The sequence below is a fragment of the Drosophila takahashii genome, chromosome 4 (genome assembly GCF_030179915.1).
Source record: "Drosophila takahashii strain IR98-3 E-12201 chromosome 4, DtakHiC1v2, whole genome shotgun sequence".
NCBI classification, from domain to species: domain Eukaryota; kingdom Metazoa; phylum Arthropoda; class Insecta; order Diptera; family Drosophilidae; genus Drosophila; species Drosophila takahashii.
In genome coordinates, this window is record NC_091682.1 from 445,080 (window position 1) to 464,078 (window position 18,999).

An 18,999-nucleotide genomic window follows, 5' to 3' on the forward strand; every position below is an offset into this window, starting at 1 on the left:
TCGCAAAAACAAAAAGAATTAGATACCAAGACTTAAACTATTTAAAATTGCAAAGTGTAAATGAGAAAACTTAAAAAATTAAAGCTTTTGGGGTCGTTGTAATATAAGCAAAGTTTGTTTTACGACTTTATCAAAAACCCTCCAGTTTGGCGAGCTGAAGGCTCATAGTTTCTAAACGACTAAAGCTACAGACTGCGTGCTACGTGCTATACCGTGTTGAAATGGTAATTAATTAATTAATCACGCTTTGTTAAAATTGGCTAAATACAATAGTTTAAAATAAATGGCTATATAGCCCTTGAGATTTCTCAAATTTTAACACTTTTTGTCATAAAAATGCGCATTTGGATGTAAAGGAGATGAAAAGTGCAACCCGTTTCAGTTTAGTATGGAAAACATTTGATGCTGACTTCAATGCCCAATAACCAGTTAGATGAAAATAAATTCTTATTAGATATTTTTAAGGTATAAGCATAAACATAAAAGTTTTACATCGACCAACAATTTTCTGATGCGCAGCGTAGGAACCTCAAGAATCTGCATGGTTAATCCTAAATTTCTTGCTTTTATAGTTTCCGAGATCTTAGCGTTTATTCGAGTAACGGGTATAACTAATACAATAGTATTAGGAGTTTAATTAGTTACGTTTTAAGGCTTTTACCAATTTATTTTAAGCACGTTTTTAGTTTTTTGTAGAATTTAAAGTTGAAAAAAAATAACTTTTTTGGGGAATAATGGTACATGCAGCTGGCTCTGGCTTGAGGCTGGCTTATACTGTTTTTCCTACAAAAAATAATACAAAAATTTGTTTAGTCGCAAAAGTTCTGATAAAAAAAGGTGTTTTAACTTACAGACCGTCCCAACTTATAATCCTCTATGTCTACACTGATCGGCATAATTATTTTGACAGATTTGAATGTTAACTCACATTTTGAACATTTAATATACGGCCTTGTTCTGGTTTTTATGCTATTCCTTGATGTTTTATGTTCCTAATTGTATCATCGGAATCGAAATTATTTGCATATATGACTTAATAATAATTATTATGGTTGAACCTTAAAATTCGGTTAATTCTAGCCTTGACAATTAATGCAAATTCGCCGCCCTTGTTCTAAACTCCGCTCGGATTTGCTAAAAATGGCCTAGAGTTGTCACGGTATGGATATAAGTAAGTATTTCGTTTGGGACTTATTCTAAACTTATCCGAAACGGTTCATGGTTCTTTTATAAGAAAGATAATTTATCGTAATTAACGATATAAGTGTTTTGGCTCGGAATACCACATTAATTCATGTGAAATTGGAACGGGGACATTTGATAGGGGCTTTTGTTTTTCGACTTTGGCATCTCTGTATGCTCTAGCAGTTTGCAACACTATGTTTCCCACAGGGATTTTTAATACTGTTCTTTGCCTTGCAAAGGGAACAAAGGAAAATATTATAAAATGTCCCTAACAAATAAGGGAAATTTAGTACTGTTAATGCGAGTGAAAACTGGAACAGGCCGGATAAACTTTTGGCACCTATAAAAAGAGCACTTCAATTCCGTTTAAAAGACACAAAAAAGATCTTAAACCATTAAGCACCCTTTGAAAAGTTAGAAAATTTTGCGAAAGTCAAATTTTCAACTTTTTTTCTGGGGCAATTAGTTAACTCTTCTGTTAGTGCGCTTTTTATTTATAGTTTTAAATGAAGGACGAGAAAACGAAACCCGATTTGCCACCGGGATAAATTTATCCTTCCATTAGCTAAATTTTACTTTGCAGGACGGACGAGAAAACGGCCCTAAAATGGCGTTTTCCGCTTCAGAAATCGCGGTCCCCATGGGATTTTCTTTTAGTTTTTTTTAGCTGCACATAATATCTAAATTTAGTTTGGCTCTAAGTTTTAATGGCCCTTCCCAACAATTTTTCCAGAATTATAGATCAATTATTATACCCTTGCAGAGGGTATTATAATTTCAGGCAGATGTTTGCAACGCAGTGAAGGAGACGTTTCCGACCCCATAAAGTATATCGGGGGTGTCACAGAAATCCATTCCAACCGAATTTCCCCCGAATAGCAAATCTCGGTGTCACAGACGTCATTTTTGACGGTTTCTAAATCCCCCGTATTTTGCAAGACGTTTTGATAAAATTACCCAACTTACAAATGTTTCCCAAAAATATAAAATTTAAGACAACTCTAATGAATTTTATGAACTACCTGCATACTACGATTTTTATACCTATTTCGGTTTATATTTAAAAATATGCTTTTTACAAAACCTCTCGAAAAAATTAGCTAAAAAAAATCTGTCGGCAAACCGTCTACCTGGCAGTGTCACCAATTAGCTAGAACTTTAAAATACCAAATTCGTCCAAATTCGAAATGTTTTGTTAACGAATTATTTATTCAAAGGTACTTAGTATTGTAGTTAAAAATGAAACTTATTTCTGGTAAAAATTTCATGGTAAAAAAAGTTGTAGTTATTGAGAAATTAATAAAAACAGGTCGCCTTTGCAAAAAGTTGGCATCACTGTCGTGAAAATGTCCTATTTTTGCCAGGTAAAACGCTGGCTGTGAAGAAGAAGAAGAAGACATGTAAGTAAAAAAGTACAACATTTTTGTTTATTGTTAATTTAAACTAATAAGCTTTGCTAATTTTCAGGGGTAAACATAGGTTACCAGCGCAAGACACCATATTCTTCCGATTCATTCGCGATAATATCGACATTGGCAAAGGATTTACTCAGGGCGGCCGCATTCTTGTAAAAGGACCTGGCCAATGAGTTGAATCTCCATGGTAGTCCATGTAAAACCGTTTGTAAGGATCTCCTCTGCGTCCTAGCCTCTCGCAGACGGCATTTTGGTTCGCTTTTAAAATTCTTGCCAACTTAGAAATGAAAATAAACCAACGCAGCCGCGGCAAACCGCTGCTCAGGGCTGCAATATGTAGCCTGGCGGGTATTTCAAATTATTAATTTTTTCTTTTATTATGTACAATATGCGCTTTAAACATATATTCTTTTTGTAATTTAGCAAGAAAAACATAAATTAAGTTTAAAACTTGTTGGAAAATATTCCAAATAAGTCAAATAAAATTCGATAATTATTGAATATTCCATATTTAGTGTATGCATCCAGCCCTGGTCGTTTTTCGGTAAACTTTCCGAAAAAAGGAAATCTTTCGAATTCCTGTGACACCAACGGTTTTGGTCGGTTGGTTTCTAAACCAACCGTCCCCAAATCCATCGACGGTTTCTGTGACACCCCTAAATATATTCTTGATCAGCATCACTAGACGAGTCGATCTAGCCATGTCCGTCTGTCCGTTTCTACGCGAACTAGTCTCTCAGTTTTAAAGCTATCGCGATGAAGCTTTCCCAAAAGTCTTCTTTCTATTGCAGGTAGTACATAAGTCGGAACGAGCCGGATCGGACCACCATATCTTATGGCTCCCAAAGGAATAATGAAAAAATAAATAGAAAAAACATTGTAGAAAGTAGGCGTTTTAATTTTTGACATTGTAAAAACAACATTTTAAGTAGGAAAACCTGCAAGGGTATATAAACTTCGGCTGGCCGAAGCTAACTTCCTTTCTTGTTTTAATTGTACTTAAACTTACCCATAAAACTAGCAACATGTAAAGGTGTCAGACCAGATTCCGTGGTTGCGCCAATGTTTGCTCCGTGCTTAATAAGCAGTTCAACTATCTTTATACGATTTTTCTTGCAAGCGATATGAAGTGGAGTAAAACCGTTCAGTGCACGGGCATTCGGATTTGCATCGTAATCAAGTAACAGTTTAGCTACTTTAACATGCCCACAGTGCGCAGCCACATGAAGAGCTGTCAAATAATCGACGGTTACTTCGTCTACTGGAGCCTTGTTGTCTAATAATAAACGTGCTGCCTCATCGTGCTCTCCCTGAGCAGACATGTGCAGCGCGGACAGGCCATTCTTGGTTTTTGTAAGTATAGGAGCTTTTTGACTCAACAAGTTACCAATGACCTCAACATGACCAGAGCGTGACGCACAGTGAAGTGGGGTCAGGCCATCACGTGTCGCGGCATCTATTTTTGCTCCACGAGATAGTAACAAATTACATACGGATAATTTTCCCCATTTACATGCCACGTGTAGAGGGGAGATATTATGTTTGGCCACATAGTTAACATCTGCTTTGCTATCTAAAAGCAAATTGGCGATGTCCACGTTTCCATAATGCGCTGCTATATGCAAAGGGGTGAAACCAGATTTGGATACAATGTCGGCATTGTGATCGTGCTGAAGTAATAGTTTGGCTGCATTTACATCGTTCTTTTTGGCAGCAATATGAAGTGCTGGGAGACGAACTTTACCGCGAACATCAGTTTCAAGCAAGACAGCTACTATTTTGTCGTGTCCCTGTTGCATTGCAACAGCAAGTGGGGTAAATCCATCGTCTGTAGATAATGACGGGTTTGCCCCATTTGCCAGAAGGATCCGACAACAGTTGTCGTGGTTTTCTTGGGCTGCCATGTAGAGCGGTGTGAAACCATTAAGAGACTGCACGTTCACATTGGCATTAGATAAAATAAGCTGATTGATAACCTCTTGCTGCCCTGCCAAAGATGCAATATGCAAAGCTGTGTTTCCCTTTTTGGTTGCATTATCCACTTTGATGTTTCTTCTCAGCAACTCGCAGCATATATCCACATATCCATCCTTTGCAGCTAAGTGAAGTGCATTTAGACCGTTCTAAAATTATAAATAATGGAAAACGTAAAAAAAAACCAACCAAAATTGTATGATAAATTTTAAAAATATGTTATCAAGTTTGCTCCAAATATACAAATATACGGTGACAAAGTGAATAAGTAAATTAAGTAAGTTAGCAAACTAATCATCTAACCAAACAAAAACACTTTTTGACGAGGTAAAAAACTAATGACGATCGCACGCACATTCTACATACAAAAGTTCTGATATTAACTTTTGTGACCAAAAATGATTTTAGATTCGAATAAACTACCATAATTTGTAAAATTTACTTAGGGGAGAAGGGGGCAAAACTAGTAAAAGGGGGCAGAATAGTTTGTGGCCTTAGCGGCCAAACTGTTCGTTTAAATTCCGCGCCGATTTTACTGAAGGTTCCTTAGAACACCAGAGGGCTGCATTAAAATTTGAGCTTTAAGCGGTATCAGTTGAAGAAATTTCGAACCTATTTACGTCAATGTCAAATATGTTAAGGGGTTATATACCTTTTTTTTTTCAAAAAAACGAAATTTTTTTTTGCTGAATCTTAAAGTATATCCTCTAGAGAACATCTTCCCAAATTTTCATACAGATCCGAATAATAGTTCGATAGGAAAACAGCGTTTTGACGCGCTCGACTTCAATAGTTGCAACGTCAACGTAAAACTTTGAATGCGATTATCTCAAAGTCGTGTTTTTCCAAAAGTGCCTTCGCTGTGACCACGATTGCGCAAGAACTATTTGATCGATCTTCTTCAATTTTTTTTAAAATTATTCGTAATGATTGTGCCGAGTTCGTGAACGATTCAGTTTTTATGCGTCAATTTTAATTTCGCAGATCAGAATTTTTTAATAAAATTTTTAGAACTTGAAAAATCAACTTTTTGGAAAAATTGTTACTGTATGCAGATAAAAGGAAATATTTTTAAAAGTAATCGTTCACGAACTGGAAAAAATACTATACTAACTAAAAATTTTTGGTTTTTTGATATCAGTTGACCTGCTCGACTTCCATCGTGGTCACCGCAAGCCGCTATAAAAAAAAAGGGTTCCGAAAGAATTGCCATAACTTCGTAAATTATTCATATTTTTTCAAGAACAAAGGCTTGTTGTTTCGATAAAAACATGTACTATCAATAAATAATAACTTCACTGTCATAAAATAATTGCTACACACCAAAAAAAAAAATCCAAAGTTCCCTCAATTTTTTCGCTCAAAAAAGGTATATAACCCCTTAATGTAGTTTCATTCTGTTCAGGACACTTTATTGGACATTAGTAGCTCGCGAGATTTTTTGAAATAATTATTTTCTGAAGCGAAATGTCATGCCCAACGCGTTTCTCTTACTAAATATTTTATTGGTCTTCAATCTTCGTGGTATTCAGCTAAAACTCCTTGCGAGTTGAAAATAATTAAGGGTGACATGATAACTTATGTTCCCTATTAGAGCCCTGCATGAGTGGAGTCATAGGACCCTTTGACTCACATTTTCAAAAAAGGTTCTAGTCGAAGCTCGTAAAAAAAGGTCTCACTTGCTTGTTGCTCCCAGCTCAACCGATGAGCGATTTGGTTTGCTCGGTCGGGTCTGTGTTCAATCGAGACCCTTTTCGTCCTAAATACTCGGCAAAATGTTTTTTGAGCATGTATGTGTGTTTCTCATATAGCTCGTTAAAAATTTGTACACACTAATGATTCTCCGGGGTCATGTCTTTTTTCCACCATTCTGGATGGTCAAACCTATACAAAAACAAGAGAGAACGCTATAATCGGGTTGGTGTCCCGACTATCTAATACCCGTCACTCAGCTAAAAGGAGTGCGAGGGAGATAGATATATAAATTTTGATTGCGTATAACTTTTTAATGAATGGTCCGATTTGAAAAATGTCTTCTACATTTCGATAGGTATAAATATACACAACAAAATTGCATTTATACTTCTCGGAAATCTTTAAAGATGTGGGCGCAGGACCCATTTTAAAATCGTTAGTGGGCGATTGTGGGCGTTGGAGGGGGCGTGGCGCTCGGCTAAAATAAACTTGCGCTGCGTAGGAAGCCAAAGAATATGTGTGGGAAATCTCAACCTTCTAGCTTTTGTAGTTTCTGAGATCTCAGCGTTCATACAGACGGACAGACGGAGAGTCGGACAGACGGACATGGCTAGATCGACTCGGCTAGTGCCCCTGATCAAGAATATATATACTTTATGGGGTCGGAAACGCTTCCTTCTAGCTGTTACATACTTTTGCACGAATCTAATATACCCTTTTACTCTACGAGTAACGGGTATAACAAGAGAGAACGCTATAGTCGGGTGCCCCGACTATCAGATACACGTTACTCAGCTAAAGGGACTTTGATCCGCCGTAACTTTTTAACGAATGGTCCGATTTAAAAAATTTCTTCTACATTTCGATAGGTATTGATAAACACAATAAAACTGCATTTTTAGTTTTCCGAAATATTGAAATTTCTAAAATCGTATATAAGCGATTGTGGGCGTTAGAGGAGGCGTGGCACCGTTTTGAATCTAAAGTAAAGAAGGAAGTGCATTCATTTGATTTTACTAATTCCATATAGTCAAAAACCATTATTGCAGGGAAACGACAATATAGTCATGGGTTAATTTTCTACTAACTCTTAGATTCTACGCAAGTGGCAGTTTTCTTATAACTGTTGGCGATTGTTTAGGAAGTTTCTTTTGCTATAACGTCTTTTTCAAAACAATTTATGAAGTACCTGCGTATTGAAGATCTTCAATGGCCAAGTTCCGAAAGTCATTGGAGCCATAGATTGCACGCTCTCCAGTTCATAGGTTTAATTTTTACCGCGAAACTTTTAAAATTTTGTTTATATCATTAGCTGTTAGTATGACAGCTTTATGGTATTTTTCGATAGTTTTTCGATTAATTTTTGACAGTTAGTTAACTCTTCTGTTATGGGGCTGCCACCTAGTCTCAAATTAGTGCGCCTTTTATTTGGAGTTTTAAATGATGGACGAAAAACGAAAACCGATTTGCAACCGAAATAAATTTTTCCTTCCATTAGCTAAATTTTACTTTGCAGGACGGACGAGAAAACGGCCCTAAATATATAAACATGAAGTCAAAACAAGAGAGAACGCTATAGTCGGGTGAATGTCCCGACTATCTAATACCCGTCACTCAGCTAAAGGGAGTGCGAAGGAGATGGATATATCAAATTTCGATTGCGCATAACTTTTTAATGAATGGTCCGATTTGAAAAATGTCTTCTACATTTCGATAAGTCTAAATACACACAACAAAATTGCATTTATACTTCTCGGAAATTTTAAAGGTGTGGCCGCCAGACACATTTCAAAATCTTTAGTGGGCGATTGTGGGCGTTAGAGGGGTCGTGGCGCTCGGCTGAAATAAACTTGCGCTGCGTAGGAAGCCCAAGAATATGTGTCGGACAGACGGACATACAGACATGGCTAGATCGACTCGGCTGGTGATCCTGATCAAGAACATTTATACTTTACAGGGTCGGAAACGCTTTCTTCTTCCTGTTACATACTTTTGCACGAATACAAAATACCCTTTTACTCTACGACTAACGGGTGTAAATATTAGAGCTCTGCACAAGTAACCTGATTTGTTTGTCAAACCTTAAATCCAACCGACCTACTTGAAACCCACTTGACTTGGGTCGTTTGGGTTTGGGTATTTGGGTAAATGAGTCAATTTTTACCCAAACCCAAATACCCAAAACCCAAATGACCCAAGTCAAGTGGGACTGTGATGGACTGTGATGGACTGTGATTCCTTAAGAGCTTGAGCGACCATGGATGACCAACATATACATTTTCAAAATGAATCTTAAGAATTAACTATCCTCGGTGGACAGTGATTCCTAAAGAACTCGAATGAGTATGGATGACCTACATATGCGTGTCTTATTTATTATAAAAGAAAAGTTGTAGAAATCGTGGTTCAAGGAATGCAGTAAATGCGCCGCAAGCAAAAAAAATTTTTTGCCTGCGGCGCATAACACTTCTTTACATTTTCTTAAGTAATTGTATTGCGATTAGGATAATAAAATGCGTGCAAATATAAAAATTAAAGGTTTTATAACGGCTGAGACCGTGAAAAAGGTTAAAATATTTAATCCTCCTTGGACCGCGATTTCTTCAGATTCACCTAAAGGTTATGTATGTCTTGGTCATCCATGGTCACTCCAGTTCTTAAGGAATCACTGCCCACCGAGGATATTTAATTCGCTGTTGTGGGGTCCTGCTATAAAAACAATTTAACATTTTTGTCCAATTTGTTCGAACGCCCATTATTTTGACAACAAACGGAAAACCCATATGTTTTTTATAGCAAAATGTCACACAACGCCTCAAAATCCTAGAAAATGCTACTTTGTTTTTATAGCAAAACACGCCACTTCGAAATGCAATTACAAGAGAACCATGCATTTCCGCCGATAATCTTCTGCACGTAAATTCCTAAGAAATCGCGGTCCATCGAGGGTAATTTTTTCGCGGTTTTTGGGGCACAGGCCCCTCTTCTAGACTATTACCAAGAAACCTAATAATATGTTCTATATTGATTTTTCAAAAACCGCGAATTCTTTAGAGCAAGAGAATATGTTTTTGTGGATCATACATCTGTAATATTTAAAGACCACAAGAATTCGCATGGGCGGAAGAAGTGGAAACAAATGTCGATATATCGTATTCTTTAATTTTCTTGTATAATATGGGGCGTTTATCATATGTCTTAAAATTTTGGATTGGCAGGATTCAACTCTTTTTATAGAAGTGTTACAGGCAGTGCCCCAGAAGTGTATACCCCAATGTAAACTAGGCATCAAGGTTGCTTTGAAGAGCCGGGTTTTCGCCGTGATCGATAGTCCACTGCCCGGACGAAGAAGCCATCTCATTTTCCCCGCTTTTTGCCTTACTGAAGCGCAGGTTGCCACAATGTGCTGCTTCCAGGTAAGCCGCCTGTCCAGAGTGAGCCCAAGGTACTTAACCGTGTCCGAGTGCTTTATTGGAGTCCCGTCTAAGGTTAGGCGATAAGTGTTCAGCCTGTTCAATGAAAAGGTGGCATGCTGAGACTTGGCAGGATTAACTGCGATGTTCCACCTCGACGCCCAGGCCTCAAATTCATTTAGCATGTCCTGCACCATATCTGTCGCCTCTCTTCGCAGAGCACTTGTCGCCAGAAATGCTGTGTCATCTGCATAGGTAGCTGTTAAAACATTCCTGCCTCTGGGCGACGGAAGGTCCGAGGTGAATATTGTATACAAGACAGGACCCAGCACACTTCCTTGAGGGACTCCAGCAAGAATAGGCCTTGAGGCAGATTTGGATCCTCGAACATCCACCTGGAAGGTTCTACCAATTAGAAATGAGCGAAGGAGATCAAAGTATGTCAGGGGAAGAATGGGTTTCAGCTTATAGAGCAAGCCACAGTGCCAGACTCGATCGAAGGCTTGCTTGACATCTAGGAATACTGCGCAACAATACTTTTTCGCCTCAAATGCTTTAAGGATATGGTTGACAACCCGATGCATTTGCTCAGCAGCGTTATGCAGACTCCTGAAACCAAACTGATGATTTGGAATTGCATTCTGAAACACATGAACACTAAAAAGCCTTTTTAGTAAGATTCGCTCAAAAATCTTAGAGAAGGTTGGCAATAGGCTTATAGGCCGAAAAGAATCTGCACAGCGGGGAGAGACGCCTTTCTTGGGGATCATAACAACATTCGCATGCTTCCACTGCTCCGGATAATATGAAAGAACAATCATAGCATTAAAGATACGCGTAAGGAACGAAATAGCTGCTACTGGCAAAGCTTTAACTACTTTTCCGTCAATGCTGTCTCAAAATTAATCCTGTTTGTAAATCTATCACCAATTCTGCCACTCGCTACAGATCAAGACTCATCTCCCACACAAACAGACTTGCCCTCACACTTTCCAGACCTATGAACAGAAGAAGACTAAAAAGATTGCACCCATCTGACAATTGGATACTTGGACGGCACGCTTGTGGGAAACTCATTCCAGACTTAGACGCCTAGACTGCAACACTGCTAAACTTTTGTAACCAATCTTTTTATTCACTTTTTGTTAATTTTTATTTTTTTTTTTTTCATGGGTGAAAGTGAATTGAGTTTCACATAACACTCTTCAATAAATATTTGTTATGCATATCAAAAGAAAGATTCTTTAATTTTAAATATTATACACAAATAACCATCTTGGTAATACTATACATTAGCGGGCTCACCCCCGAAATTCGCGAAAAAATTATCCTCGATGGACCGCGATTTCTTAAGAATTTACGTGCAAAAAGAATTTGGCGGTCGGCCATGGTTCTCTTGTAATTGAATTTCAAAGTTCCCGGGTTTGCTATAAAAAACAAGGGTGCTGTTTTTCAATCAAAGTAATTAAGTTTTAATGAGTTCCTATAAAATTAATATATTGTTTAAATGAGTTCCTATAAAATTATTTAATTGTTTAAATGAGTTCCTATAAAAAAATGTAGAATTTTTTTAAATTAAAAGTTTTAATGAACACTTTTCCGCACCACCATTGAGGTAAAGTTCCAGGTTTTTTCTTTAATAACCTTTTATGGCCTAGATATCTCTCTGAAGTATTCCCGAATAAGAAGTATTTGAAAGAAGTGCGTTTAAAAAAGAAATTTAAAAAAAGACTGCGCCGCAGGCCAAAACAATTTAAGAAAAAATCGCGCGATTTAGGATTGGTGTTGAATTAGGTTGGTTGAATTAGGGTTGGTGTGTCGCTCAGAAAATACAAATTCAATCTTTAAGTTTAGTTTTGGGTGGAAAAGACTAAAAGAAAGGTTAAAATATATAATCATCCTTGGACCGCGATTTCTTCTGATTATCATAATAACAAGAGAGAACGCTATAGTCGAGTGCCTCGACTATTAGATACCCGTTACTCAGCTAAACAACTTAATAGAAATATGCCTTCTTATATGTTTTTCGCCGCTCGATTTTTACTTTCTTTCTAGAAGAGGCTTTCTAGAACTTTCAATTCTGCCTAGCACATCTTCCGTCTCTCTCTAGCGCAGGTAAATGCACTTGTGAAAAACGTATACGAGCAAAAAGAGACAAAATGCGCGCCCCATTTCAAATAATTTAAAATTTGCATTAACATAATGTGAATTAGACTGACCACAGAAAAAAACGCAGATTTTTTCCAATGCCATTTCCTAGATGGCGCTAGTGTATATTGTATTGCGCCATCTACCGCCAGATATTGGTACTACTGGTCATGAAAGGCGGAAATGTAGGCGCTGGCCAGGTTTAAGCGTTTATTGGGTTTGTGGGCGTTAGAGTGGGCGTGGCAATTTTTTACTTGGCCAATCGATAGGTATTGACGAAGCGAATACATATCAGTTACTATTTTCATAATAGCTTCAAAACTGTGGGCGTTAAAGGGGGCTTGTGGGCGTTAGAGGGGGCGTGGCACCTTTTTGAAACAAACTTGCGCTGCGTAGGACCTCCTAGAATATTCATGCAAAATGCCAATCTTCTAGCTTTTATAGTTTCCGAGATCTCAGCGTTCATACAGACAGACAGACAGACAGACAGACAGACAGACGGACATGGCTAGATCGACTCGGCTAGTGATCCTGATCAAGAATATATATACTTTATGGGGTCGGAAACGCTTCCTTCTAGCTGTTACATACTTTTGCACGAATACAATATACCCTTTTACTCTACGAGTAACGGGTAGAAAAATACACATGTGCTCATCCATGGTTATGAGAGTTCTTAAGAACTCGCTGTCCATCGAGGATCATTTTTACGCGGTTGTGAGGACTAGTTCCCTATAATACCAATTACTCAGATGTTTGAAATTTTAAATTAGTCTTATTTTGACAAAAAAGGAAAAGGGTACATATATACATATATGATTTTTATAGTAACGTTAGAAAAGCATACTTCTTTTTTATAGCAAACCCGGGAACTTTGAAATTCAATTACAAGGGAACCCTGGCCGACCGCCGAATTCTTTTTGCACGTAAATTCTTAAGAAATCGCGGTCCATTGAGGATAATTTTTTCGCGAATTTCGGGGGTGAGCCCGCTAATGTATAGTATTACCACCATCTTGACTTTAAGAATTCGCAATGGGTCGATGAGCTGTAAAAATTGTGATAATCGTCTTAAAAAATTTTTTTTGGGTAACCTTAAACCTGAACTGTCACGACATGTTGCGCCGTCTTGTTGGAACCAGAGCTCCTGGACATCATGGCTGTTCAATTCAGGAATGAAAAAGTTAGTAATCATGGCTCTATACCGATCACCATTGACTGTAACGTTCTGGCCATCATCGTTTTTGAAATAAAATTGCACTATTTGCAAGCGTTGTTCAGGCGTGAGTCTATTCATGATGAATTGCCAAACCAAACTGAGAATAAATTACTTGACAGCTGTTAAACTTGGTCGCCATTAACAGTGATGCCAACTTATAGTTATATACCTCTAAAAAAAACACGCTTTATTAAAAAAAACCTGACCTACTACTACTAAATGCAGGGCTCTAATAAATATCTCTAACCTGTTAATCACAGAAAAAAATATATTTCTATTTTTGTAAAGGCAGGATAAAAAGTTGTTTATAGTATTATTTCATTGACGTCAAAATTTCAGTTGTGTCTATTTTCACCATTCGTCGCGGATTATTCGACCTTAAGAATCCATGTACGTGAAGAATTCGCACATTATTTGACCTTAAGAATAACCGAATCATTCGACGTGAAGAATTCGCGGGTTATTCGGTGAAAGACGCATCTAGATGCCTGTAAAATATTTTAGGGCACATATTTTTTTTTGTATTTTTTTAAGCCTGTTCACCGCATCAAGTTGTTTGGGAAGAGAGGTGAACAAATTACTTCAATGGCTCATAGGCTTCGATTGAATCAAATTGCGATGTGTTTTTATTATAAGGTTTTATTATAATTGAGCGTAGACCCTCGAAGATATCTTAAATCAAAACATTAAATGTTGCTATTTTTTTCAACGCGAAAACTAAGTATGCAGATATGCTTATATACGTATATATTAACATATTTTGTTGACCTGTGTTATCTTAAAAAAAAACAAAAGTTTTACGGGTATAATAAACTAGCAGGGTCTGTAGCCCGCAGCTTCGCCTGCGGAAATTAAAATTGAAAATTAAGCATTGCTCTATCTTTGGTACTTATTTTAAATTAAAAAAATTCCTAATTTTTATTCTATAAACCGAGAAAAGAACTTTTTCCCTTGATATCCGCAAAAACAAAAATACTTTGTCCTTTGAAAACTACTTAAAAAAACATGTGTCTTTTTAAATCTTTTTAAAATTATTATGGATTGTTTGCATAAGTTAACAGATGGACAAAACAGAAACAAACAGATTCCTTTTTCGACACAAATCCTTACACTAATTTCATTCAAAACATTAGTATTTTGTCTAAAGCATATTATTTAAATATAGAATGTCATACTGCGTTGAGCATGTAATTAAATTCCCAATCCATTGCCATTAAAGCCTAGAAACATTATTTGAAAAAAAAATTCTTTATGAAAAAAATAGATAGGATACGAATTTGATTAAATTTACATGTTAAAAATATTAAACTCTTTTTTAATTTCAGAGAGTTTTGACTATTGCTGTCTCGCTCTTACCCAGCTAAATTTATGCGTTTTTTTGTATGAATTTAGAGTGCAAAAATATGAATTTCAAAGCAGTACTTTATCGAAAACAAAGCAAAAAACTGCCAAAATTATCACGGCGCGTTAAATTTGTAATTCAATTCCAAATCGATTAGCGTTTAGCTCTGGAAAAAAAACTTGTATTCTTAAAAAAAATTCCTAAAAGTTTTACATAGCTCTCCAACAACCAATATAATAATTTTGACTAAGATTTAAAAAGTTTAAGGGAATATTTTTAATTTAAGTTCGCCTTGAAATGTAACAACCGCTTCAAAATGTGATGGGATGTTTATCCTTCGACAGTTACAAAAAAAATTAATGTCTACAATTCTTATTTTAAAAAAATTAATGCCAGAGATAGGATTATTTAAGGCTTAATTTTATTTCATCGGTCCCTTAAAACAAATCCTGTTGATATTGGCCTTGCTACCTCGTTCTACATTTTCTATTTCTATTTTTTGTTTTTTAAAGATGTTTAAAGATGCAATTTTTAAACTATTTAAACCGAGTTATGTTTACTCTTTGTAAAGATGTTAATTCTTGATAATTATTTAGTTACCTAAGAATGTAGCAAAGCTAATTTTATGCACTTGGGTAAGTACAAACCAAATACTCTTGACGAATTTGCTACCGGGGGGTTTTTGGAAGGTATCCACAGTAGACAACTATTATAAGGGAAACAAATATGCGGGAGCAATGTTTTGCTTTATGTATTTGACTTATTTAAGGAAAGACATCAAAAAAGGCAATTTCAAATTACTGCATTTTACCATTGATATTTTGTTTCAGTATTTTTGTTTTCACATTAATTTTTCACCTTGATTAGAATTACATATATTAATAATAGGGAAGGCAGGTGGGCGGGGAAGCCGTCAATCAAATTGTTTAAACATTTGAATTTTAAACAATATGAGCACGTGTAATAAAGAGCAAGAGAATCAATTGGTTTGAATATTTAATGTTATTTTAATATTATAAATGCGATTTGAATTTTAGTTCACAAAAATCGGTTTCAAAATGTCTTATGTAAGTATGTTGTGGAAATGTAAATTAAATATTCTTTTAGCAAAGGGATATCAGTATTATCTTGAGTTTGAATTTGAGCGAATCTCAATTCCTTAGTCAGCTGCAATGCACACACACAAACGAACACACGCATATACATATGTATCTAATGGCTGTGTGTGTAAAATACGCATTTTTTTGATATATTTATTTTGTGCGTGTGTGTGTACATAGCAGAGCAAATCATTGTTTGTTTTTTACAAATCCAAAGTTTGTCGATAACTCAACATTTGAAAACTAATAAATAGTTTGCTGATGGGTCTTTTGCATTTAAAAAAACAGAAGCAATTTTAAGGAAAATTTCGACTGTAAAATTCAGCTTAATGGGATCTCTGTAAGGTCTACCGATATTTTAAAATTTAACGATTACTTAAGAAAAAGGCGCAAAAGAAAAGATTTGCGATATAATCGATTTTTTTTGGCTGTGGTATTTTCATTTTCCCCTTGCGCGGTCACACTTAAATTGCGACAGCAGGACATACATACAGTTGCGAAAAAAATAATAGCACCACTTCGTCACAGGTTCTTAATATTAAAGAAATATGTGGAAAGCGGGGATTTTTATATAAGAAGTGTTTTTTATTATCTTGATTAGTATTCCACCTATTTGAAAAAATTGATACGGATATCGAAAATATTGTCTACATATAATTTTTTCAGATTTTAAGAAAAAAAGTCAAAAAAAGGCCGAAAAAAATAATAGCACCACTTCCGTTTTCTTTAAATAAAACGTTACGATGCGCTAATATTCTTGTGTATAAAGGATATATTTTATGAGATTTGACTAAAACTAACTTCCCCTGATATCCAGACATCAAATTGATTACCATTTGGCAATACAAGGACATGTGGAAAATTTTCCAAGTCGGAAAAGAAAAATATTCAAAAAAGAAACATATTGGATGGAAAACGGTCATGAAAACCGGTTGGATTGGTTAGGTTTTGGATCACCTTCATTAAGAATGGCATAAACTTTGAAGAATAACACAGAAAAACCGAGTCCTGGCCCATTTTTCCTTCCAAAATGTTATATCACAAAGCACAAAGAATCTTATCAGGGCCAAAGCTAAACTAAAACACGTGCTTAAAATAATAGCGAATATTTTAATAGTTGGATAATGATTCAATAAACAAATTTATAAAACATGCACTTAAAAAAAAAATCCTATCCGAAATGGGAAACACATTTACCAGGGCATAGGGCTCGTCAAAAAAAACTTACAAATGAATGCCCGCAAACTTATGAGAATGTGTGAAGGCAAAGTTAAATTGGGTAAGAAGAAATCCTTTTTATAAGTCATGTGTCTTCTAAACACCTAAATTGACCAAGAACATGGTACCAAAACATCCATTTATTGAGCATGGAGCTAGTATTAACATAGGCTTGTTTTTCCTTCTTGAAGTAAGATCAATACGGATGAATACATCGTTCATAAATTATCCTATGATGTAAATAATAATACTGTAGTAATTCGTAGCTTAAACTGAATACAAAATACTTCTTAAATGAATCTTTGACCAATAAAATCCGGCCAGGATCACGGTCAGGATAGCAAAGAAAGAGTTCGAAAGTACTCAGTCAGCAATATACAGTGACTTGTGTACTCGCTTGACCATAACACAACCAAAAATCGTCGAGTTTTTTTTTTAAAGACAGTTTATACAGTTAATCTAAAACGTCTTAAATCATTTCCGAACAAAATTTGAAAATATATCATGACTTTTGGGCCCCAATTCCTTTATAGTTAGGGTCCTGACTTGTTTAATCGATAGTAAGTCATTATATCCAAAAATCGCAAAAGATATTTACACTTTAAACTTAGATTTACTTGTTAGCTACCGCCAACTAAAGATTAAGTTACCCATTTGTCATTTTTCTACCTTTTATTCTATTTTTAGAGAAGTGGTGCTATTATTTTTTTCGTACGTTTTTCCAGTTTTGCATAGATTTTCTTAAATAAGTCCAGAAACCATTTATAAAGCTAACATTTTTTTTCATATTCAAATTATGTTTAGTCTTACTATTTAAAACCCGTTTTGAAAAGTTAAAAAAGTTAAAAAATGTGAGTAGGATGACTAGTTAAATTTTTTTTGGGTAAGTGGTGCTATTATTTTTTTCACAGCTGTATGTACATACATACATGCACCAGCAGAACATACATACAAACATATGGGGACGCGTGACGTCACATAAGGTTAGCCAAATTTGAAAATATTGGGGACTTGGTTAAGGATGCTGAATCTCCAAGAAATTTAAATGCAGTTATGTGCGGGTATGCCATAAGATTATAAACATCACATTTTTAAACCATTTTAACAACATTTATAACAGAGAAATGGCAAAAGAAAGAATTTAAAAAAAAAACAACTCGAATTTTGGGGCACTTTGGGGTCGTTTTTTGTTCTAAAAAGTACCCCTTACGCGGCTCCTAATTATTTTAGTAATTACTGTGATTTTTCTAGATTTTTAGGTCAATCCGTTCTGGGTGGAATTTGCTACTGACCGTTTTTTAATCAAGACAAATATTGATATAGATATATAATTCTTAAGAATTTAAAACCATTTTTATACTTAATTAACATTTTGTTTCTTAATAATATTTAATTCTTACCGCATTGCAACTATTAATATCTGATATTTCTCCACTTTCTAGAAAATCAACCACTTTTTTGATGTCTCCGCTGCGTGCAGCACGTAAGAATGATATCGTTGCGTCGTTCTGTAAAAAAATCAAAAGATTTTAGTTATTTATTTTAATAATAATTATTAAAGAAGCAATAGGAATCTTAAATTAAATGCTTTTGTGACATGAAAGGACCTATCATCGTTATATAATGAACTAATTAATGAAGTAATTTCTCAACGGCAAAAATATAAAACCTTTTAGGGCACTACATACGGAGGTGTCGCAGAAAATATTTTTAACCGAAATCCGTTATAGTTCTTACGTACATCAATGCACAAAACCAACCGTCTCAAAATAAAGTTCAAAACACGTTTGCGTCCACTGCGTTTTTTAATATGGATTAAATTGGTATTTGTTTGTTTCGCCATGTAGTTTCAATAACTATACTTAAAAGTTGTTGTTTTTACAAAAAGCTACTATAAAAATGGATTTAAGGTGAAAAATGCGGCTTTTTTTAAAACTTTTTTGATATATCAGGATAAAAAGTTTTTTACGGATCTAATAGCTTAACGGCAAAATATAATGGTGATAATTAAGAAAATTTGAATTGAAGAATTCGCGGAATATTTAACCTGAAGAATCATTCGACATAAAGAATTCGCGGATTGTTTGAAACGAAGAATACCCAAATCGTTCGACGTAAAGAATTCGCGGATTATTCGACCTGAGGAACTCGCAAGAACTTGGAACTCAATCGAAATTTATGAGATCGATAAAATAATTTGTTATCCTGCCTCTACAAAAAAGTTCTACTAAAATACCCATTTTCCATTTTAGATCAACTATAAAACAAGAGAGAACGCTATAGTCGGGTGG

At 35.5% G+C, this 18,999-nt stretch overlaps 1 protein-coding gene across 5 annotated transcripts in view; it reads right to left on the reverse strand.

Annotated features, from left to right (window-relative positions):
- Nucleotides 1-18,999, reverse strand: part of Ank (Ankyrin) — a 38,944-nt gene that overhangs the window by 10,825 nt on the left and 9,120 nt on the right. For all 5 annotated transcript variants that reach the window (XM_044395425.2, XM_044395426.2, XM_044395427.2 and 2 more), the window contains exons 3-4: nt 18,109-18,216; nt 3,610-4,723 (exon numbers count right to left, since the gene is read on the reverse strand). In XM_044395425.2, the coding sequence (XP_044251360.1) occupies nt 3,610-4,723; nt 18,109-18,216 (1,222 nt within the window). The remainder of the gene's footprint in view (nt 1-3,609; nt 4,724-18,108; nt 18,217-18,999) is intronic.